Consider the following 23953-nt stretch of genomic DNA (forward strand, 5'->3'; position numbering starts at 1 on the left):
AGCTATGGAAAAGCTGAAATTAATCCACTAAACAATTAGAGACTCTTTAATTGCATTTTGGGCAGCTAGGCCTCTCCGTGTTACTACTAGCAGAACCCTGGGAAAAATCTCTTCCCTCTTATTTATTTTTCAAAGTATTTATAACCCGCATTTTCATAAAAATATAACAAGGCAGAAAACAGCATGCAAAGTTTTGTATACTCCAAAAGCTCCCCAGTCTCCAACTGACTGTGATGCTATCCAGAAGATAGCATTAAAAAGAGTATGTCCTGCATTAATGACCAACTGGAATTTCAAAAAAACGGACAATTTTGGCCTTGCTGGACGGCAGAGAAGCCTTAAAAGCTCAGCCCAGAATTGTGATATTTCAAAGCTAAAAATACCAATCTCTTCAGAACTTCATGGGCTTTAATACGATATGAAACATGAGGGACTTACTTTAAAAGTTAAAGTTATAAAACTTCACATTTTGAAAAGTATTTTAAAAAGTCAATATGATTAAAAATCCCCCCAAGTATTGATCATTTCATATTTCTAAGAGCTTCCTGCAGAATTTCATCACATTCTTTTTTTAAAAAAATGTACGTACATGTCTGTCATATTGGGTGCTATTTAGGATAAATGGGTCTTCTTGGGAGTAAATCATGCCCTAGACAGCTTTGAGGACAGAGTTCAATGGGACATACTTCCGGATGAGTTAGAAGATGCAGTACAGGTTCTGAACCAATGGATGTAGACCAATGAACTGAAGCCGAATTCAGATAAATGGAGGTTCTGTCGACAGTGAGATTTCAAATCAGGAAATTGGTAGGACATCCTGTTCTCCATGGTGTGGCAATCTTGATAAGAGCAGGTTTGTTGTTTGGGGGTGCTGCTGGTGTCAATGTTGTCAAAGGAGGGTCAGTGGGATGTGGGTGGCACCTGTTGGGATATGAGTACTACGCAGCTGCAAACTAACAGCTCGATGTTTACATCACATGGTGGAGCTGACCATGAGACTGGAAGCACCAGTGAATTCACAGGGCTTTGTTCTTTGTGTAATATGAGACCTTCCTGTTGTTCTTGTGAAGGAAGTCTTTTGCAGTTGCTCGGAGAGAAGTCTGAGTGAACGGACATGTTTTGTACAGTTGTACAGGCAGAAATAAACCGTAGATGAAACAGACTTTCTTCTTTCTCCTGCTGGTATGCAGAGAAGAAGGGGGTGTGCATCTTCCACGCAGGGAGATGTCACCTATCAAGATCTTCCTGGACTGAGCCTCTTGGGCTTGCTGATCAGAAGGTCAGCGGTTTGAATCGCCACGACAGAGTGAGCTCCCGTTGCTCTGTCTCAGCTCCTGCCAACCTAGCAGTTTGGAAGCACGCCAGTGCAAGTAGATAAATAGGTACCGCTGCGGCGGGAAGGTAAACTGCGTTTCCATGCGCCCTGGTTTCCATCACAGTGTTCTGTTGTGCCAGAAGCGGTTTAGTCATGCTGGCCACATGACCTGGAAAGCTGTCTGGGGACAAATGCCGGCTCCCTCAGCCTGAAAGTGAGATGAGCGCCACACCCCATACTTCCCTTTGACTGGACTTCACCATCCAAGGGTTCTTTACAGTTTACCAACGTTGCTGATGAAGGCTCAGTGGTCAGTAGTTGTAGCTCATCAACTACAGCTGTTCCTGGATACTGTACTCACATTTTGGTAACTACCAGATTGGACTATAGTAATGTACTCTGCAGACGCGGGTGGCGCTGTGGGTAAAACCTCAGCGCCTAGGACTTGCCGATCGCATGGTCGGCGGTTCGAATCCCCGCGGCGGGGTGCGCTCCCGTCGTTCGGTCCCAGCACCTGCCAACCTAGCAGTTCGAAAGCACCCCCGGGTGCAAGTAGATAAATAGGGACCGCTTACTGGCGGGAAGGTAAACGGCGTTCCATGTGCTGCGCTGGCTCGCCAGATGCAGCTTGTCACGCTGGCCACGTGACCCGGAAGTGTCTGCAGACAGCGCTGCCTCTAGAGTGAGATGAGCGCACAACCCTAGAGTCTGTCAAGACTGGCCTGTACGGGCAGGGGTACCTTTACCTTTTTAATGTACTCTACATGGGGCTACCCCTGAAAAGAGTTTGGAAATGACAAGTGGTACAACAGCCAAGGTGTTAACAAGCCCCACAGGCTGATCTCCTGTAACATCAGTTTTGAAAGAATTGTACTAGTTACCACTTGCCTTTCAAGTCCTATTCAAGGTGCTTCAGGTGACACAGAAAGCTCCAAATGATTTAGGGTCCAAATATTTGAAAGAATGCCCTTGTACTGTATCAACCTGAGGAAATACTGAGATCAGCAAAGGACACCCTGCTTATAGTCTCAACACTGAGTGAGGTCCGGGGTGGAGTGTGAGAAGGGCCTTCTCTGTGGTGGCCCTACGCCTATGGAATGACTTCCCTCCTGAGGTTCATCGTGGACCAATGTTGCTGCCATTCTGACAGGTAGCCTTCAAAACCATACCTATTTAAAGGCTGAAGCCTTAAAACACAAACACCCCTCGCCCTGCAACTTTCCCTCTCTTGCCATCTTGCTGTCTGCTGATCGAAAGCCTCAATCCAACCTGCGCTTACTCAGGAGCAAGCTCTGCTGGAATTACAGGACGCAAAGGATCAGACTGGAACAGGTTTGTAGGGTGTGGGGGGGTACAATTTCTGCAAGTTTCTTCAGCGAGGGGTGTTTAAAATACGTTTTCAGGTGTGAGGAAATCAAACCTGCTATTTTTTTAATGTTTAAAATTTAAAGTTTTTAAAGTTTTATTATGTTTTTGTAAATGTTGGAAGCTGCCCAGAGGGGGCAACCCAGTTAGATGGGCGGGGTACAAATAGTGGAATTATTCTTACTGCTATTAGTGACGGGACAACTTTTAGTTTTGTAAGTTTACGTTTGATGAAGAAGCAAATAAACTGCTTTCGGAAAGCCAACGTATTTTAATTTTACCTTCTGAAAATGTCAGGAAATGCTAAATAACAATAACAATAATAACTGCAAGTACTTGGCAATCATTTTTTAATGATTTCTATGCAGTCTTACACACATTTTACTTCCCAAGCAAAACTAAGTCCCATTAATTTAACCGAAGCACCTTTCAAGTGCCCAAGCCACGTTACAACTTTCTGGCACCCCTCATTTTTGTTGCAATTGGGAAAGATGGAAAAATCCAACACTCGAACGCTGCAGTTCTGGGGCAACTTTGCACAACCAGTTGCGGAAGCTCCCAGCTGAGTTTATCATCATCCTTACTTACCCCTTACCCCTCTACTTATTTTTATTTTTAATTTTTAATCATTGCTACCAGCATGAGTTTGACCAAACTGCAAGAGGCAATGGAAGACAGGAGTGCCTGGTGTGCTCTGGTCCATGGGGTCACAAAGAGTCGGACACGACTAAACAACTAAACAACAACAATTTGATTTTACAAATATAAATTTATTTATTCATTCATTCATTTTCTGAAATCATTTTTATTTGATTTCACAAATATAAATTTATAACAATCCAAATGCACATCCGTACGCATAGAGGTGCCTCTGTATCTCAAAACTCCCCCCCATCCCCTCCACGGGTCCTATTGTCAACATTTACAACTGTGCATTATCCCATAATCTATATTTGGTATATTATCCATAGTGTTTGTTACGTGGCAAGCGAGATTAAAATCCTGCCAATGTTTTCATCTGCTTACAGTGGCCATTCTTTTCTCATTCTTTTAAAAAAGTTTTGGCCTCTTGGTTCCTGTACTTATTTATTTGTTCGACAGGGGAAACAGAGGCACATCTATCTATCTATCTATCTATCTATCTATCTATCTATCTATCTATCTATCTATCTATCTATCTATCTATCTATCAAAGCACCCCTCCCCATTCAGTCCAAGACAGGCAAGGCACGTGCGCTTCCCGCTGCGCACTTTGGGAGATGTAGTCGCCTCTCCTTCCCTCCGCCCTTGGCCTCCACGGGGCCGGGGGCAGGAAGCGAGGCCGAACTACAGCTCCCAGAATGCACCGCGGAGGTGCCTCCACCCTCCACCCCCCACTCCCTCCCTCTCCGCCTTCCTCCCCTCCCTCTATGAATGACTAATACCAACATGTTGTCAGGCTAATGTGGCCGCGAGTACCTGGAGGGCTCGCCTCCCTTTCGGGTCTCCTTGGAGCGAGTTGGGGTCCTCTCCAAGCGCCGACGCCAAGCTCGGGCTGGTAGCTTCCTCCCCCCCACCCCACCCCACCGAAAGCACCCTGCACGGAGAAGGGGGGCTCGGCTTGCCAAGTAAGTCCGGGGGGCGAAGTGTGGGGTGAGGAGGGAGAGAGACCCTTGGCGTTTCCTGCGCTGGGTGGGCGCGCGCAGGGAAGGAGACCCGGCTGCCTCGCCTCGCCTTGCGCGCCCAGGAGCGCGCGCCTCATTGTCGCTGTGCCACCGCGACCCAAGTCCTGCTGCGAGGGGGGGTCAGGCGACAACAGCAGCAGCGACAGCAACAGCAACAGCAACAGCAACAACATTTCCCTGTCTTTTTTCTCCCCTTCCTTTCTTCAAAATGGCCAGGAATCAAGAGGGGAAGGGTAGGAGTTTGCAAGAGGAACTCCTACTTCTTGGGAGTTTCCTAGCAAATGGGATTTTGCGTGTGTTTGCATTTTTCATTTTGGGGTGGGAGTTTGAAATGCTGTCCGTTTTTTAACTTTTTTTTCCCTTTTGCCCCACCCCACCCCCCAGCTTAGCAAGTGTTGCCTCGTGAGGCTGTTTTGAAAGGTTGCAGATTCGCCCCAAAGGTCTAAGTTTTTCGCTGGCTTGGAAAGCGCGCAAACTTTCCTGGGTGGGCCTGCTTTTTGGTGCGAGCGAAGGCAGAAGCTGTAACAATGCTGCTTTGAAAAGTATGTGTCATACTTGTGGCGAGAGCAGAGAAAATGCGGCCTCGTCTGATGGATATGTGTCTTCCACCACCACTTCCCTTCCTCCGCCACCTCCGATTTTTAAATTTTATTTTTAAATTGTTTTTCCAGGGACTTAGAAGGGTGGTATGTCATGCCCGAGGAACTTAATTAACTGGGGACACAGTGCTTCTGGACTTTTATTTTAGAACAATGTGCATGGTTTGATTAGATCGCAGGTCGTCCTGTACTAACTATTCTTCTAGCGAGCAAAGCTTATTGCTCGGCCACGTGTGTTACTTGGTGATGACGCTGCCTTGCAAATGCAGTTGATTTCAAACAAAAACCGGAGAGATTGTTTCAGCGGGCCACTTGGAATGAAAACGTCAATTTCCCTTCGTGTCATAACCAATGTCATGTTACAGAGAACATCTGGCTTCATACAGGCAGTGTGGTCAGCTTGTCTCGGAAATAAATTTATACTGGAATTGTGGAGTAGCCCCGCCGTTGTCGTGATACAGCCTTGATTCATCTAAAACTATCTGGTTTATTGGAGGAATAGAATGGGGAAATTTTGTGCGATCTCTTATTGGGTTTTTTGTAAGAGCAAACATTGAGGCATTTGTGAAATACGATAGTAGTAGAGTGGTACCTTGGTTTACAAACTTAATCCGTTCTGGAAGTCTGTTCTTAAACCAAAGCATTCTTAAACCAAGGCGTGCTTTCCCATAGCAGCGGGGGACTTAATTTACACTCAACAGGAAGCGGAACATGTTCTGCTTCCAAGGCAAAGTTCACAAACCAAAACACCTACTTCCGGGTTTGCAGCGTTCTTAATCCAAGTTGTTCATAAACTAAGCTGTTCTTAAACCAAGCTACCACTGTATTATCTTAGCAGTAAGGTAACTCAGAATTGTTGCAGAAATTTAAGCAAAACTCAAAATGGCTCACTGGATCAGTCTTCCTGACATGTTTTGAACCCCAACTCCTACCAGCCCCAGCCAGCATGACCAATAGTCAGGGGTGATGGAAGTCCAAGACATATGGAGGGCACCAGGTTGGGGAAGCCTATGTTGGATTGAAGGCAATTCCATGTGGCCTTAAGTTTTGACTTAGTTGTACTGTGTTATGCCTAAAAGCTTGCTTATACCTTGCAGTCAGCAAAAGTTGTTACCATATGGTTGGGTACAGAGTTTGGCTAACACTTCACTGTGTGAGGGGGTGGTCCCTGCTACATTGAAAGAGGCAGTGGTATGTCCACTTCTAAAGAAATCAGCTCTGGACCCTTTGAATCAGGACAACTGTTGGCCAGTTGTCAATACCCCCTGTTTGGGGAAGGCAGTGGAAAGGACCGTGGTGGGGCAGCTACAGGTGTTCTTGGAGGTCACAGATTATTTAGATCCATTCTAGGGTTCAGGCCTGTCCATGGAACTGAGTCACCCTGATGGATGAGAGCAGGACAGAAGGAGTGCGACCTTGCTCCCGCTTCTTGACCTCTCGGCGGCGTTTGGTACCATTGACCATGGCATCCTCCTGGACCAGCTGTGGAGAACTGAGGGCATTGTATTATGGTGGTTCCAATCCTACCTTCAGGACCGAGTCCAGAGAGTAGTGCTTTATCTTCAGTACTATTTAATATCTACATGAAACCGTCATTAGGAGTTTCAGGGCAAGGTGCTGTCGGTATACCGATGACACTCAGCTTGATTTCTCCATAACATCTGAATCAGGAAAGGCTGTACAATCGCTGGGCCATTGCCTGGACGCAGGGGGGAAATGGAGGAGAAAAACAAGCTGAGCTTCAGTCCTGGCAAGAAGGAGGCACTGTGGGTGAGTAGCTGCTGTGTCTGAGAAATTGGTCCTTTGCCTACCCTGGATGGGGTTGCACTCCCCCTGAAGGAACAAGTTTGCAGTTGGGGGGGGGTTCTTCTGTCACTGGAGGCTCAGGTAGCCTCAGTGGCTAGAAGTGCCTTTGACCAACTGTGACTGGTTCAACAGTAGCACATGCATTGGTTGCTTTAAGGCTGGATTACTGCAATTCACTCTGCATGGGGCATCCCTTGTGCTTGATGCAGAAGCTGCAGTTATTGCAGAATCTTGCAGCACAATTGCTGATAGAAGGGAGTCAGCATATAACACATGTGGTCAGAGTTTGCACTGGTTGCGAATTTGTTCCTGGGCCAAGTTCAAGGTGTTACTATCAGTATATAAGGCCTTAACAATTTGGGAGCAGTTTACCTACAAAATTGATTTATCCTAGGCATGCCAATCTCTTAAGATTTGCAGAACTTGCACTACTACAGGTGCCACATAATACCCACCCCACATTTGTAAGAACTTGATTGTTTAGTGTGGACTACAACGCTGTGGGTTAAACCACAGAGCCAAGGACTTGCCAATCAGAAGGTCGGCGGTTCGAATCCCCGCGACAGGGTGAGCCCCCGTTGCTCGGTGCTAGCTCCTGCCAACCTAGCAGTTCGAAAGCACGTCAAAGTGCAAGTAGATAAATAGGTACCACTCCGGCGGGAAGGTAAACAGTGTTTCCGTGCGCTGCTCTGATTCGCCAGAAGCAGCTTAGTCATGCTAGCCACATGACCCGGAAGCTGTACGCCGGCTCCCTCGGCCAATAAAGCGAGATGAGTGCTACAACCCCAGAGTCGGTCACGACTGGACCTAATGGTCAGGGGTCCTTTACCTTTTTACAACTGACTGGGGCTGATGGGAGTTGTAGTCCAAAACATTTGGAGAGTCCTGGGTTCGCAAAGGCTTCAGGTTGCTTTCAGGTGACCGTGCCAACTGTAGTGAAACTGACCTTGATGTCAGCCTTGGTGTGCTGAATAGTCTAGAACAGGGTTTCCCAAAATTGCTGTCTCCAGCTGTTTTTGGACTACAACTCCCATCATCCCTAGCTAGTGGTCAGGAATGATGGGAACTGTAGTCCAAAAACGGCTGGAGACCCAAATTTGGGGGAACCCTGTTCTAGAAGCCGCTCTTTATCGCCTCACCCAAAGGCAAGGTGCAGGTCAGCCCAGTTTAGGAGACGGTTGAGCTTGCAAAAATTCAGCTTCCCAACATATGTAGCTTCTGGGTAGTCAGTTGGGTTCGTCTGCCAGCTGAGACCTGGCAAGCTGTTGTGTTGAAACATGCCCAGCTGTTCCACCCCCCGGAGAATACTCTATGCCTCCAGTTCCAAGGAGCCAACATAAAGTTATTGGGTGAAAGGCATCTAAAGCGAATGCTTCAAATTCTTAAGGGTTGTGAAAAGTGTAAATTCTACTTTGTTCATTTTCCTAACCTTCCAGGAAGTGGTATTAGGCTCTGTGTGACGTGCAGGCCACATGGAGGTCACTCATGATATACTGCAGTGAATTATGCAGGCCTTTTAACTAAGATGTTGAATATGAGCAGGTACAGTCCATGTACAGTGGGACCTCTGGATGTGAACGGAATCCGTTCCGGGGGGCCCTGTTCGCATCCTGAGTAGAACGTAACACGCGACTGTGCAGGTCGCGTTTTGCCACTTCCGCGCATATGTGTGATATCATTTTGAGCGTATGCGCGAACAGCGAAACCCGGAAGTATCGCACTCTGTTACTTCCGGGTCGCGCGGAGCACAACCTGAAAATGCTTAACTTGAAGCTATTTCAACCGAGGTATGACTGTACTCAATAATACTCAAGGCAGATGCATGAGGAAACACACCTTTATCTGCCGCTAGCACACACTGTACTCCAATGTCCTCAAGATGAGATAAATGCCAATATTCTCCTTGCACCATCATGCAGAACGCCAGACGTTTATCTGATGTGTGCGCTACAAATTAGCAGAGCAATTCAAAGCCTGGCAGGACATGAAGGATTGGCATATCCACATCCCTAGTCCCACTCCTTGTTCCTTCAACTGCCATAGTGCTCAGGCCTTACGCCATCAAATAATGACAGTACACCATGTTCCATTTCAGGGCTTCCAAGTTCCTGCCAGCAATATTGCCACTCACCCACACTTTTGGTGGAGCTTTGCACCAGCAGAGTGGTGGTACCATCAGACAGCTGTGGTGGAACTGTTCTGGACTGGGCCTTCCAATCCTACTACCCTTCATGGTGGATCAGTGGCATGTATTTTATCCTTAAGTAGCTTTTGCTTCTCCTCCCCTTAAATATGACCTTGGTCTAGTTCAGCAGGTTTCACAAGGACTGGAAAGCACATGAAATGATAATCTTGGGCTGGGAAGACAAGCTGGTTTGATGGGAGACGACAGGATGATCGTTCCACTTTCTTAATTATGTCTTGGCTTGCATTAGTGAACGTCGAGTATTTTGAAGGACTTCCATTGGTTCAAAACCAGTGTGACTGGTCTGACGATGAAATCTCATTTCTTGCTCTGGTTGATTTAATGCTTGTGGCGAAAAAATATTTCGGAACCAAATATTCATTCTCAACAAAGTTGGAAAAGTACTTTTACTATTATCTATCCAATAGGTTCTGTATTAAGATAAAAGAAGAGCAGACACTGATATTTCTCAGAAAACAGCAAGACAAATGTGTAATCAGTTGCCCTGGTAGATTCCAGGGCTGCAATTTTTGTATAAGAGCAAAAAAATCAAGTTTCAGGGTTGGGTGGCAAGGTAGATTTAAAAATTTGTTTGCTGTAGAGATTTCTTTTATCTGTTATATTCAACCAGTTGATGTTGAATGTCATTGAAACCTTAAATGTAGCACAGTCTGCCATGGGTTTCAATAGTGGTAAGCTAGAGTGGATCCTTTTTCTGAAGTTATACTCAGGCGTAAGACCAAGATCAATGTGTGAATGGAAAGCAGGTGGTCTCAGCTTCAAGTCTCCCTGGTGTTGTGCATATTGTCTAGCACTCCTAGTGTCCACAGGTTTAGTGTGCATAGGTGTGTGTTCAACTGTACATACAAAGGCAGCTGTCCTGCAGATATGCATGCAGAGGCAGAGCGTGTGTTGATCTCACACATCGGTTGTTGGCATCCATACCATCTCCCCTTGGTTACAAGAATGTGCTGCTTGCACCAATGTTGCAGATTCAATTCCTATAAGAGACAGCCGCATATCCGTGCATTGCAAGGTCTAGATGATCCCTTCCAGTTCTATAATTCTATAATCTCATGGGAGAGTGCTGCTTCGGGGACAAACAGCTGGAGAGTTACAGCGCTTGATGTGACTGATATGGGAGAGACATGTTTTGTTGCAGCTGGGGCAGAAAAGGCGTCTGGTTTTGCTGCGGCAGATGCACCATGGCGTTTCTTCTCTTTGCTCTCCTCCCAGCAGCCATTCCTCCTCTCCTTACTGCTGTGGATACACACATGTCACTTTAACTTCAGAATAGGGCATAAGGAGAACCCAAAGCACATGGTATGTAAAGAAGTGTTGCCTACAAAATATTAGGCATGAAACTGTACGAAGGATGTACCGTATTTTTTGCTCTATAAGACTCACTTTTTCCCTCCTAAAAAGTAAGGGGAAATGTGTGTGCATCTTATGGAGCGAATGCAGGCTGCGCAGCTATCCCAGAAGCCAGAACAGCAAGAGGGATTGCTGCTTTCACTGCGCAGCGATCCCTCTTGCTGTTCTGGCTTCTGAGATTCAGAATATTTTTTTTCTTGTTTTCCTCCTCCAAAAACTAGGTGAGTCTTGTGGTCTGGTGCGTCTTATAGAGCGAAAAATACAGTAATTTATTTCAGAACAACTATATACAGTGGTACCTCGGGTTACATACTCTTCAGGTTACATACGCTTCAGGTTACAGACTCCACTAACCCAGAACTAGTGCTTCAGGTTAAGAACTTTGCTTCAGGATGAGAACAAAAATTGTGCTCTGGTGGCAGCAGTGGGAGGCCCCATTAGCTAAAGTGGTGCTTCAGGTTAAGAACAGTTTCAGGTTAAGTACGGACCTCCGGAACGAATTAAGTACTTAACCTGAGGTACCACTGTACCTGTATAATGATTTCGTTGCTTTCATTTGCTGCGTGTGTGTGGTTGTTTTTTTTTACTGTCCTTCTGCAATGTGCTGCGGTCAGCAAAAATGGCCTTCCTCACCTTTTATCCCCTCGACAAGCGAGCCTGTGTGGCGTAATGGTTAGAGGGTTGGGCTAGGACCTGGGAGAGCCGGGTTTGAATCCGTACTCAGCCATGAAGCTCATTGAATGTGGGTCCATCATTCCCATCAACCTGGTGTGATGTTTCATCGCAATTCCTAATCTTGCTTGGTCCATTTCCAGCAAAGGAAGGCATGTGCTGCAGTTGTTCTGCTTCCGAGAAGCTTCCGCTGATTCACCCAGTACTCACCACCCCCTTGGCCACATACCCATCTCATGTAGCTCATTGCGGCAGCTCTTATCTTCATTATCTGTCTAGATCTAGATGAGCCTGATGTGTGCGTCTGCAAGAGACTGGTGCAGCAGGTGCTGCTATGCAAAGCCATAAGAACAAGGGCCAAACTACACATTGCATTAAATACACAGCTTTCCTTTCCATTCTTTGCACTTAAGATAGCATCCTTCTGCATGGGAGTAGTAGTCGTAAGTGCTGACTACTGAAAGCTTCTGAGAATATCCCTGCCGTTCGGGAAAACTTAACCAAAACTTGGATTTCCTGCCTTTGCCACGGCTGAAAAATACATTAAAATTATTGGCACTAGATGCAGTTGACAAAGCATAGTTGTACGTATGCGTATCTTCCTTGTGTACAAGTCTTAACTTCTATAGTTATGTTAAAGTGTTGCCTTCTTAGAAGGCATATCCCCTCACACATCACTCCCAAAAGTAAGTAGCAATAAAAATGAGCCATTGTGAACATGGGGAACAGAATTATTGATTTTTAGGACAGCGGTTCCCAACCTTTTTGATACGGCGACGAACAAGTCCGTATTTACCTGGTGTGGTGACCCATTGATTTGTTGTCACGTAAATTTTGGACCTTAGGTTAGAATAGTAGAGTTGCAGAGTTGCAAGGGACCTCAAGGGTCTTCTAATCCAGCCGCCTGCAATGCACGGATCCTGCCCACAGCCGTTCCCAGGTAGACTTGGACCAGGTCTTCAGCAGCTGTTGGTTTCATACATTTTAACTGCACGTTTGGCTGTTTTAGAACCATTATTTGAGGCATCCCAAGCAGAAATGTATGTAATGCCCTGGTCCATGTGGAATCCCTTGAAATATCAATGTTAGTTATACAAGTGGCATTCAACTAGTGCAGTTTGGGGCCAGTGCAGACAGATTTCCCTCTTCTGCCATCCCACTTCCCCAAATCTCCTCTGGAGGGTTGGAGGGGGAACCCAGAACTGGTTAAGGGAGAGGAGTGCGAAGCCTGCCCTTCCCAGCTGAGAGAGCCCCAACCCCACACCTGCTTGCATGAGAGTAGGAGTGGGATCGGGGCTGCGGCCTTGCTTGGCTGCTGTCCTTCTGCCTTCCTCTGGGAGGGTATCTTACGCCTTTCCTCCCAGTCTAGGGGCTCTTTGGTGCTGCTGGCTGGCCCAGCGCTCTCCATCAGCCCCTTTCCACAAGGCGTGGATAGTTGGGATTTGATATCCCGCTTTATCACTACCCCAAGGAGTCTCAAATCGGCTAACATTCTCCTTTCCCTTCCTCCCCCACAACAAACACTCTGTGAGGTGAGTGGGGCTGAGAGACTTCAGAGAAGTGTGACTAGCCCAAGGTCACCCAGCAGCTGCATGTGGAGGAGCGGAGACGCGAACCCGGTTCACCAGATTACGAGACTACCGCTCTTAACCACTACACCACACTGGCTCTCACTGGATAGGGTGTCCTTTCGCCTGTGCCTTGCAGACTTCGCCTGGGAGGGTGGGCTGCGTCTTTCCTCCTGGGGTGAACGAGGAAAGAGACAGCTACCTGCACAGGCGAAGGCAGTCAAACACACCGAGCCTGACAGGTTCTGTGCGCTTGGCTGTTGCCACTTGGTCCATCTTTCGGGAGTGGGGGGCAAGCAGACAAGGTAGCTCGCCCACCCCCCATGCCAGCGAAGGCAGAGGCAGCCTGGCCAAGCAGCCCTGAGGCCCCTGCTGGTCGCACACAAGCGGCAGGTGCCTCAGGGCTCGCTCAGCTGGGGACGGAAGCCTTTCCGCCCTCCAGCTGAGCAACAGGCTGGGACCAGCTGTATTGGCCGCAGCCCAAGAGGCACTATGGTGAAGGCGCCTCAACTGCCTGCAGCAGTTTCACCTGGCTGGGGCCAGTGCAGCTTTTTTCAACATCTCGGTTTATTGCCAAGCGACAATGTTTGGCTGACGAAACACCGCCATGTTGAAAGCCCAACATCGCCCAGCCCTAAAGTGTACAGTTGCACAAGCCATGTAAGTTATAACAAACTACGAGTATTTTTAATAGTTTCCTTTTCATGTTAAAGGCCATTATGGCACATATCGGTGGGATGGCTGAGCTTACATATTGCAGGGTATGTCAAAGGTAGTCTCGTTATTGATAACATAGCCTGCTTTTCTGTTTCACCTTCATAGCAGTCACTGCTGAAAAACTCTTGCAAAGATACGCACTGCCCAAATGATCGCAACACATAAAGGCTTCATCAGCAAGCTCAGGATACTCAGTGGTAACGGGAAACCAAAATTTGGATAACCTTGCTTTCGAAAAATTTACCTGTGAGGGCCCTACCACATGGCAGTTCAATGAGTTGCCCTTTTTGCGCAAAGACAACTTTGCGACGTTGGCTGCAAACGGGTTTTGCGCTCATTCAAAGTTCTCTATTAATGCAAAGACTTCAAATCACCCTGGGCTTAACTGCTGGTCACAGATTGCCACAAGGTGCTCATACAGAGGGTTACTTTGAGTGACTGTTACAGCTCATCCCTGATGAGCGAGTGTGTGTGCAAAAAGAAGAGGTTAAAAATGGGTGTGCCGTTGTACTGTAAGCTAAAGTACATGTGCAGTACTTGGATTAACTTTTGCCTGCTGCCTACTATGTCAGAGAACTAGGAGTAGAACTGCACAGACAAGACAGGTAGGAATATAACCCTTGTTGCTCCAATCCAAGAATACTACACATTCTAGGAATGACACATGTGCCACAAGCTTACCATTAAGGCTGGGTGATAGCTAGTTTTCAACATCGTAATATACCACCAGCTAAGCATTGTGATATACTGATATATCACGATACCTGAAATAAGAATGGAGCTATATAGAGGCTTTGGCTAGCTTCATGGTTTTTGCATAACACACCCACCCACACACCATGTTTGCAATATATTGCAAGGTCAAAAATTATGAAACTAATATAACTGATAAAATGAATTGAAAAAAAATGTTTAAATTGACATTTGTAAAAAAACTAGAAGCATTTTTGTTAGGGATTATAGGACAAGACCTGCCATGAAAAATAAAGAACTTCTTTATGTATGCTACAACAGTGGCAAGAATCTTGATAGCACAAGGATGGAAGAATGAGGAAATCCCAACGAAAGAGCAGTGGCAAGAAAAATGGATGAGTTATGCAGAACTGGCCAAATTGACATATAAACTGAGTGAAAAGGACACCTGTGACTTCAGGGAAGAATGGGAACTTTTTACAAACTATCTAAAAAGACAACAAAATGAACTGGGCTCTTTGGCAGGTTTTGAATAAACATTCACAAATTTATTAGTTGAACATATGATAGATAAAGCAAGCACATGCATGGTATAGTTTTGTAGCATGCAGAAAACAAGATATGTAAAAAAATCAGGGAGGGGAGCTGAGGTAAGTCCTTAGTGGGGGAGAGAGGGAGGGTTGAGGGGGGGAATAATGTAATTGATTATGAGGATTGACAAATTGTTATGGTGAAATGGGTTAATAAATATATTTTCTAAAAAAAAAAATGAAACTGATATCACGATATGGACTTCAAACCGGTTTTAGATAATGTATCGATATATCACCCAGCCCCACATACCACCCAGGCCGCTGGTGAAAGTTTTGGCTTTAAAGAAGTTGTTCTGATGTGCCTTTTATATATATTTTAAAAACAAACACCTTTGAACTCTTGGCAACTTTCAGAAAACTTGCTGGGTTAGTCTGATACTTCAGATGCATCAAATAGCTTTTCTAGCATCCTAATGACTAACACGTTTATTGCAGAATCGTCTTTTTTTAACCAGATGGATGGTGTGCTTTGGCTTATGCTGTGGGGGTTTGTTGGTAGGAAATGGTTTATGAAACAATACTGAACCAGCTGAGCAGATGAGAGTGCTTTCTTTGTATTCTTGTGTTTCTGACATGGGGAAGATGGGTTCTCTTTCAGGAGGAGGAGGGAGAGGAAGTAAATGAAATGTGGCCTTTAAGTATGTTTGACCAAGCTTCACGTTCCTGCTAATTGCCTCTGGACAGAATGTTCAACCTCAGCCTTCCCTATATATTTATCTTTCCACCTTTTTGAATGAATCAATAGGCACAAAAAGCCAGGTTGGCAACAGAGACAATCGTTACGTCGTGTATCACCGCTTTTGCGTATTTCAATAACAACATTTGTGCAGATCTATACTGCCAAACACTAGCCAATCGTTAAATCTTTTAAATGCATGCTTCGCACCTTGATAATTATTACCCCTGAACTTCTCTACTCCTCTTTTAATGTTTTGCAGGTCTGATCTGGCTGGTGGAATTTAAAGAACATTCTCGCGATGGAGGGGGAACAGCAGCAGGAAGTAAATTTTGGGAACAGCAACATCCTGTGTGGAGACCGGAAAATGCTTCACTGGGCATTTTGGTTTAACAAAATTTCTGAGGGGCTGCTGTGCTTGAGCTGCAGAAGCAGAAAACCAAAGCACGCCGAGATCTTTGAGAGGGAAGCTTGTGTTACTGTGGCATTTATTTCTTGCAGGCAGCAACTAACCCGATAAGAAGTTTAACGTATGGTGTTGCTTGCTCTGCAGCCTTCTGCCTTATCCAGGGTAGAAAGGGCAAACCTGTGTCCCTGCAGATGTTAAATTCCAGCTCCCACCAGCCTCAGCCAGCATGGTCAGGGATGGTGGGAGCCGGTCCTTCTTTTGGAGATAGATAAGCGACGCTGGTTCTCATATTTCTATAAAATAACCCCTAGTGCATAGCTGTCAAGCGTCCCTTATTTGGCGGGACAGTCCCTTATCCCAGCGCCATGTCCCGCTGCTGTCCCTTATTGTTGATGTCCCTTAAATAAGCTACTGAAGGTAATGGGGCCCTTTCTATGGCCAGCTGTCCTTTGTCAACAACAAGTTGTTGCTGTTTTTTTGTGTTGAATATATGCTATATGGTAATTTATGGACCTAATAGGTATCTAAAGCCATTTGCACGCAACAAAATATGTATTTTATCAAAGTAATTGTTGATCCCTTAGTTTGGCTGCTGATCCCTTACTTTCGAGGCTGCTGGTCCCTTATTTTCAAATCTGTAAGTTCACAGGCTCCCATTTCTGCCTTATGTAATTTGTGAATCTATGGGTGTGTTGCATTATGGGGAATTTTATTTATTTATTTTTATTTAAAAACCCAACATGTCTCATGGCTACTTTGTATCTGAAGGCAGCCCTGTTTACGGAAGTTTCTAATGTTTGCTGTTTTATCATGGTATTAATATTCTGTTGGGAGCCGCCCAGGGTGGCTGGGGAAACCCAGTCTGATGGGGGGGTATAAATAATAAAATTATTATTATTATTATTATTATTATTAACACCACTAATACACCCCAGTGAGCAAATATGTGCACTCACCCATTGTCTTCTATGGAGAAAGCAGTATGGGCTTAATTTCTGCCCAGCAAGATAGCAGAGATAGTGTGCTTGTTTTTCTGAGCCCTCACACAAACCCCACAGATGTATCTTGAGCTGCTTGTGACTTGAAATCACAGCCACATCATCCTAGCATAGATCTCCACAAAGTGAAGTAATTGTGCTACAAGATGCAAAACAAACTTGCCTTGCAGCCCAGACTGTGTTTTAAGTTTATCACCTTCTAGCATTTGTTAGAATCGTCGATTTATCCGTGCACAGAACATGCTTTATTCAAGCTCTTCTTTCCACTCGCACCATTCACCCCTTTTCTTAATCCAACACAGATGGCTGCAGAACCAGCGCCTTCACCTGAGGCACAAGGAGATGGGCCGAAGGAAGCTGCGGGCATTGCGTCAAATATTTGTATGTAATAGTTGTGGATAGCAAAGCCATTTTGCCTCCTACGTCTTGTCTTGGTTTAAAGCAGTTAATGGCTGGAGTTTGGGGTGGGTGAGGGTTAAGTCTGGTCTACCTATGCAGTGGCAGAGCTTGGTGGCCAGCATGACTTCTGATGCAATGGGACACTGTGACGGAAACCAGAGCTCATGGAAACGCTGTTTACCTTTCCGCCGCAGTGGTACCTATTTATCTACTTGCACTGGCGTGCTTTCGGACTGCTAGGTTGGCAGGAGCTGGGACAGAGCAACGGGAACTCACCCCATCGTGGGGATTCGAACCGCCGACCTTCTGATCGGCAAGCCCAAGAGGCTCAGTGGTTTAGACCGCAGCACCACCCGCCTAAACCCCATTGAGCACCCTGGAAATTGCTTTGGAGAAAGCATGCATAGGATTGTGCTTTAAGTTAATGAGGAGGCAGGGCACCGTGGGCACCACATCTTCTCTGGGTACCGCTCTTCGGAGTATTATCGCCAGCAATGTGTCTGGACCCTATTTTAATTAGATGACTAGCTGAAATATTTTTGCCCTGCCTTTCGATACAAAATTTCATGGTCTACTTAAAACAGTTGAGCTGAGATCTGTAGAGCAATATTTTCAGCTCCAATGGAATCATCAAGCTGCTTATGGAGAACCCAGTATGCTGGGTAGAGAATTACTCTCTTGATGGGATGTTGCTGATTCTGGGCACTTAGGTACCAAGGATGCTAACCACATTAGCATTTCTGAGCTAAATTTATTTCACAGGGTTGCTGTGAGGACAAAATAGGTCTTTGGAGGGAAGGCAGTTATAAAATAATGTGATAAAACAGCTACAAATAGTTAATCCATATATTTATTTCAGACATTTGTGTTCTGCCTTTTAGGGCCGTACAGTCCTCTGAAGGCAGTTTACATTCCCCTACCCCCCAAAAAAATAAATATATAATGCCATATTTATAATAGCATTAATGTTATCCTGTGTAGAGGTCTTGTAAGAAAACAGACTGTTCCTAAAACAAAGGTTAATGCTGTATAACACATGAATTAGAAACTGTGTCGGCGCCAAAGCAGGAAGTATTTTGTGAAAAAATTGCCTCTGCAAAGTTCAGCTCCACCCCCATGCCATCCCCAGTTTGATGATGGGGAGCAGGCTGAGAATTATCTTGACAATGCCTGCCTATTCAGAGTCAAGGAAGCAAGCCTCGCCGTCCCTCTGGTATGGCTCGGTGACTTCATGCAGCCAGATCTGATTAGCACTGTGACAGTATTGCTTCTATGAGAAGCTCCTGCTATGTTTTCGTTTTTAATTGGCACCAGCTCTGGATTGGGGCCAGGCAGGGGGGAACATTGCTGCAAACATGAAGTGAGCAGGGCAAAAAAAGGGCAAGGAAGGTGGTGGTTTGGGGATATTTTTCAAACACACACACACTTATCCTGAAACCCTCCCATTTGCCACCAGAATGTTTATGGTCAAAACTTTGACCTGGCCCCATTTAAACATTGTACAGTCGTACCTTGGTTCTCGAACGCCTTGCGACTTGAACGTTTTGGCTCCATTTAAACATTATACAGTCCCACCTTGGTTCTCGAACGCCTTGTGACTCGAACGTTTTGGCTCCATTTAAACATTATACAGTCGTACTTTGGTTCTCAGACGCCTTGTGACTTGAACGTTTTGGCTCCATTTAAACATTATACAGTCGTACCTTGGTTCTTGAACGCCTTGTGACTCGGACGTTTTGGCTCCCTAACGCCGCAAACCCGGAAGTGAGTGTTCCTGTTTGTGAACGTTTTTTTGGAAGCCGAACGTCCGACTGCTGCTTCCACGGCTTCCGATTGAGTACGGGAAGCTCCTGCAGCCCATCGGAAGCCACGCCTTGGTTTTCAAATGTTTTTGGAATACAGACAGGCTTCTGGAACGGATCTCGTTCGAGAACCCAAGGTACGACCGTGGTCGATTCATATCCTTTTCATAGGTATTGCGGCAAAGTGAGAGATGAATACGCAAACTAACCATGAGTTTGTTTATTCAAATTATATGCAGCTGATGCAGATGCGTTGAAAATACTCTTGGAGATGAAGATGAAAAGAAGAAAGCAGAAGCCCACCCTCCCAAGCACCGTGACGGAACTTTCCACTGAGGAGGGCTCCAAAGTATATGTTGTTGGCACTGCTCACTTCAGTGATAGCAGCAAAAGAGACGTAGTGAAGGTAAATCTTTTTTTAAAAAATTGGGGCCTTAAAAGCTCCGCCCCCCCCTTGGGGCCGGAAGTGCATCTTTGAAACCTTGACTATTTTTGTTAACACGGAAAAGGATTACAATTTGGGTTGGGAATGTAGCTGCAGTCATGGATAACTTTATATAGAACCAATTTGTGCAGAGGTTCTATCATGTATACTGTAGTCTTCTCCCATATTATTCATCCTGATTATAAACCTGTGAGGAGATAATCTTATCATTCATGTTTCGAACAAAGCTGCAAAGGCCAGGAGTTGGGTAGAATTTTTGCAGAGGTGGAGAAATTATGGGGAACGAGGAGGTCAGTTTCCTGTTTTCTCTGCAGAGACCTGATATGGGTAAATTGGCAGGAGGAGGGCACTGAAAAATCTCTTGAATTTGTTTGTTTTTACTGTTTGGCAATATTCTTTCTTTTTCCTGAAATATTTTAAAGTCCTTGAGCTGATAACAGCAAAATACAAAAAAATGTGTAATTAATAAATAAACAAACACATTCTTTCCTGAGAGTTTTTCTCTTTTTAGATGTGAAACCTTATATCCTCCTCCAAAACAGAAATGAAAAACAGTTTTATTTAAAAAATAGTTTGTGGATTGGGACTCTGCTACTACAGTGGTGCCTCGCAAGACGAAAATAATCCGTTCCGCGAGTCTCTTCGTCTAGCGGTTTTTTCGTCTTGCGAAGCAACCCTATTAGCGCTATTAGCGGTTTAGCAGCTTATCGGCTATTAAAGGCTTAGCGGCTTAGCGGCTAAAAGGCTATTAGCGGCTTAGCGGCTTAGAAAAAGGGGGGGAAGTGGAAAAAATCGCAAGACTCGCAAGACGTTTCCGTCTTGCGAAGCAAGCCCATAGGGAAAATCATCTTGCGAAGCGCATCGAAAAACAGAAAACCCTTTCGTCTAGCGGGTTTTTCGTCTTGCGAGGCATTCGTCTTGCGGGGCACCACTGTATATGCTTGGGAGATTTCTCCCAGGAAAACATCAGTACTGCAAGCATGCAACTGAATCCGTATTTTTCAGACAATACAAGAAGTGCAGCCTGACGTTGTCGTGGTTGAGCTGTGCCAATACAGAGTTTCTATGTTAAAAATGGATGAAAAGACATTGCTAAAGGAAGCCAAAGAAATCAACCTGGAGAAACTTCAGCAAGCTATAAAACAGGTAGGAGTTCTTCAGTGACAAAATCATCTGTCTGTCTGTATGCGAAATTGAAATACCGCTTTCCTAACTTTTTATAATCTGGCGCAGTCAAGGCTTGTATGAACATGCAGTTAATTGCACAGCCATCCCGTTCAGGGCTTTGTTCTATAGGGAGTGTTCTAAAAGCAGGGATATGCAGGGACTAGGTTTTCAGTGGAGCAGAGCTCTACTGTACGTTTATGTAAAACCAAATAACAGGATTAAAGTCCAGTATGATACCCATATGGGATGCGGGTGGCGCTGTGGGTAAAACCTCAGCGCCTAGGACTTGCCGATCGCATGGTCGGCGGTTCGAATCCCCGCTGCGGGGTGTGCTCCCGCTGCTCGGTCCCAGCGCCTGCCAACCTAGCAGTTCGAAAGCACCCCCAGGTGCAAGTAGATAAATAGGGACCGCTTTCTAGCGGGAAGGTAAACGGCGTTTCCGTGTGCGGCTCTGGCTCGCCAGAGCAGCGATGTCACGCTGGCCACGTGACCCGGAAGTGTCTCCGGACAGCGCTGGCCCCCGGCCTCTTGAGTGAGATGGGCGCACAACCCTAGAGTCTGTCAAGACTGGCCCATACGGGAAGGGGTACCTTTACCTTTACCTTTATGATACCCATGCAAAAATCCCATGCAGGTAAACAGCTAGAGGGGGAGGCTAAAGGAGGATGGTGCAACAAAATAAGGTCCTTTGCAACAGCAGAAAATCTTCTCTTAATCAAAAGCCAAATAAAGAGACTCCCCCCCGTGGCAAGAAATGGCTAGACTTTTATTTGTTTTATACATTCTGAAAGCAAGACTCTAGTCCAGCATGGTACACTGGTATCTGGAACTTCTTGTTGCCTCTTCAATAAGCTTTTCCAAGATGTAAAAATAAATCCCTGAACTGCCACTAATTTCCTGTAGAAGATATGTAAATGATAATATCACAATTGCCATTCTACTTAGTCAATTTATATATTCTGTTGTTTTATTTCAGAAAATCTGTTTCTATTTTAAAATTTGTTTATTTATGTCTAATTTTGCTGCAGGATAACACTTTTCTCTTTAAAAAGTCATAACATTAAAAAAACCAATTCTTATTTATTTCATTTCTATATTGCATTATATTTTTAAGAAAAATCTCAAAGCGGTTTACAGCATATTAAAACATCAATAAAGCAATTCAGAATCAAACATTTCTGAAGAAAGTCAAACATATACAGTCAAAGCAACATAATTAACAGAAAACTAAAATGTTATCTTAAAGATTTCAAAATAAAACATTACAAAGGAGGTCAACTTAGAAATAAAACATTTAGGTGACTAATTTCGTAAATGCTCAGGGATATTTAGTTTGTAAAGGATGCTGAGAGTTTTTGGGAGACACAGAGCTGCAATTCACAGAGTGGTTAACAATCAGTACCTCTTCCCAGGGAACTCTGCATGCAACTGAGAGACATTTAGACGGCCAAAGCAAGCCATCGCGTTCTGTCTTTAGCAAAGGGTTACGTCTTATGTACAGTAGATTACAGAAATCAGATGGATTTGGACAGTCAGGGAAGCTGTAAAATTACAACCGATGTGTGTTGCACATCTTCAACACCATGAAGTATTCTCAGTGCCCTTGGCAAGCAAGACTTCACCTTGCAAATGCTTCTGTCTGTCCCGGGAACATCCATTGCTTGAGAGCAGATCTGTTGGCATTCGGAAAGCTGTCCGCCTAACAGAAAACTACTGCCTAAGTTTGAGCAAGGAGAATGGTTAGCCATTGACTTGTGACTCAGCACGAAAGCAACGGTTTCTCCTTCCTGGATCATTTTTCACAGCATTGCGACATAAACTCTGCCACACAAAAGAAAGCGGGAACATGGGAGTTTCTAGTTTTTCTCCAGGGGTGAGCTAGAATTGTTTTCCGGCATATTTCTCAGTGTGAACCTAAAAGATACTTGGTCCAATGCTTTTATCCAATACAGTCACCTGCTTAATATTCCAAAACACCCTCCACATTCCTTGTGTAAAAGTAGATAATAGATATCTGGCAAAAAGGTCTTCTGTAAATATCAAACTGAAACCAAATGTACATTTTTGGCAACTAAGTAAGGAGGCTGGTACCTAGTGATTATCTGCTTGTGAGGGAGGACACAGTGGGAAGGCTGTTTAGTTGCAGGAGTAGCAAGAACTAACATGACATGAGATTTTCTTGCATCTACAGTGGTACCTCGGGTTACATACACTTCAGGTTACATACGCTTCAGGTTACAGACTCCGCTAATCCAGAAATAGTGCCTCAGGTTAAGAACTTTGCATCAGGATGAGAACAGAAATCGGGCTCCGGCGGTGCGGTGGCAGCGGGAGGCCCCATTAGCTAAAGTGGTGCTTCAGGTTAAGAACAGTTTCAGGTTAAGAACAGACCTCCGGAATGAATTAAGTACTTAACCCAAGGTACCACTGTATATACTTCCTCGGCTAGCTGAGTTGACAGGTTTAAAAATAATTTTTAAAACCCTCATCTCTGAAACTATTACGTACATGCTTTAAGTATTTTCTACACTTTCAGTGTAAAGCTTTGTTTGTACTCTGTGTGTGTGTGTGCGCTTCTAAATTGTTCAAATGTTGCAATCCCCCCCTTTTTATGCAATAGGTAAATAAGTCTATGCCAGTCTGTTTTAATTGCAAACCTATGCAAGGAATTACCCTTGCTATTTGCATACTTAAATCACTTTCTTCTCTCAGGCAGAGGTGGGTGGGTAGAAATAATAAATATTACGCCGCCAGACGGGTTAATTTAGTGCTATTTTCTACTCTGTTCCTCCACAAGGAAACAAATTAGCAGATGTCTAAAAGGCTTCTTAGCAACGATCCTGTATATATACATGTTGAAATAAGGGGGTTTGTGTTCAGCAATAAATCAGCTCCCAGAGGCGGACTTGGTGTTTTACTCCTTCGCCAGCTGTGTTTCATCACAGCTCTTAATGGCACCGTGCATCTTGTCTTTTCTAGTAATCTGTAAAAGGTTAACTCGTTCTTTTTTAATGGTTCTTCTTATGATAGAATGGAGTCATGTCTGGGTTGATGCAAATGCTGCTACTGAAAGTCTCTGCACATATCACAGAACAGCTGGGAATGGCTCCCGGAGGAGAGTTCAGGGAGGCTTTCAAAGAGGTGAGACTTTTCTTTCTTTCTTCTTTTAAGTGTGTGGTTTTTGTGTGCGATTTCGCCCCTGAGCTAAAAAACGCTGATGTGAACTGTGGGAGGCTGGCAATGCCAGAAACCGGTGTGGGTTTCACTTGGGCCAAATTCTTTGTGCTGTATTCTGTCTCTTAAAAACAAATCAAAATCTGGGAAAAAATAATAATTACCGGTTCAAAGAACATCTGGTTTTAAAAATCTGGGCCTCCCATCTACCGTTTTCTGTCTGATTGTCTAACGCTGACAAAACATAATGAAAGCTGTAATATGAATGGTATCCTTTGCGACTGCCGAGGGAACTTTAAACGTATCAGAAAATTGAGTGTGTGATTCATTTT

General features: G+C 44.9%; 1 protein-coding gene across 2 annotated transcripts in view; it reads left to right on the forward strand.

Annotated features, from left to right (window-relative positions):
• Positions 1 to 4063: 4063 nt before the first annotated feature.
• Positions 4064 to 23953, forward strand: part of TRABD (TraB domain containing) — a 35312-nt gene continuing 15422 nt past the window's right edge. The window contains exons 1-6 of one of the 2 annotated variants that reach the window (XM_028745937.2): positions 4064 to 4287; positions 15490 to 15552; positions 16937 to 17015; positions 19075 to 19241; positions 20286 to 20426; positions 23478 to 23588. In XM_028745937.2, the coding sequence (XP_028601770.2) occupies positions 15529 to 15552; positions 16937 to 17015; positions 19075 to 19241; positions 20286 to 20426; positions 23478 to 23588 (522 nt within the window). In that variant the 5' untranslated portion in view covers positions 4064 to 4287; positions 15490 to 15528. The remainder of the gene's footprint in view (positions 4288 to 15489; positions 15553 to 16936; positions 17016 to 19074; positions 19242 to 20285; positions 20427 to 23477; positions 23589 to 23953) is intronic. The other variant, XM_028745935.2, reaches the window with a different exon arrangement.

This window comes from Podarcis muralis, chromosome 10 (assembly GCF_964188315.1).
Source record: "Podarcis muralis chromosome 10, rPodMur119.hap1.1, whole genome shotgun sequence".
NCBI lineage: Eukaryota > Metazoa > Chordata > Lepidosauria > Squamata > Lacertidae > Podarcis > Podarcis muralis.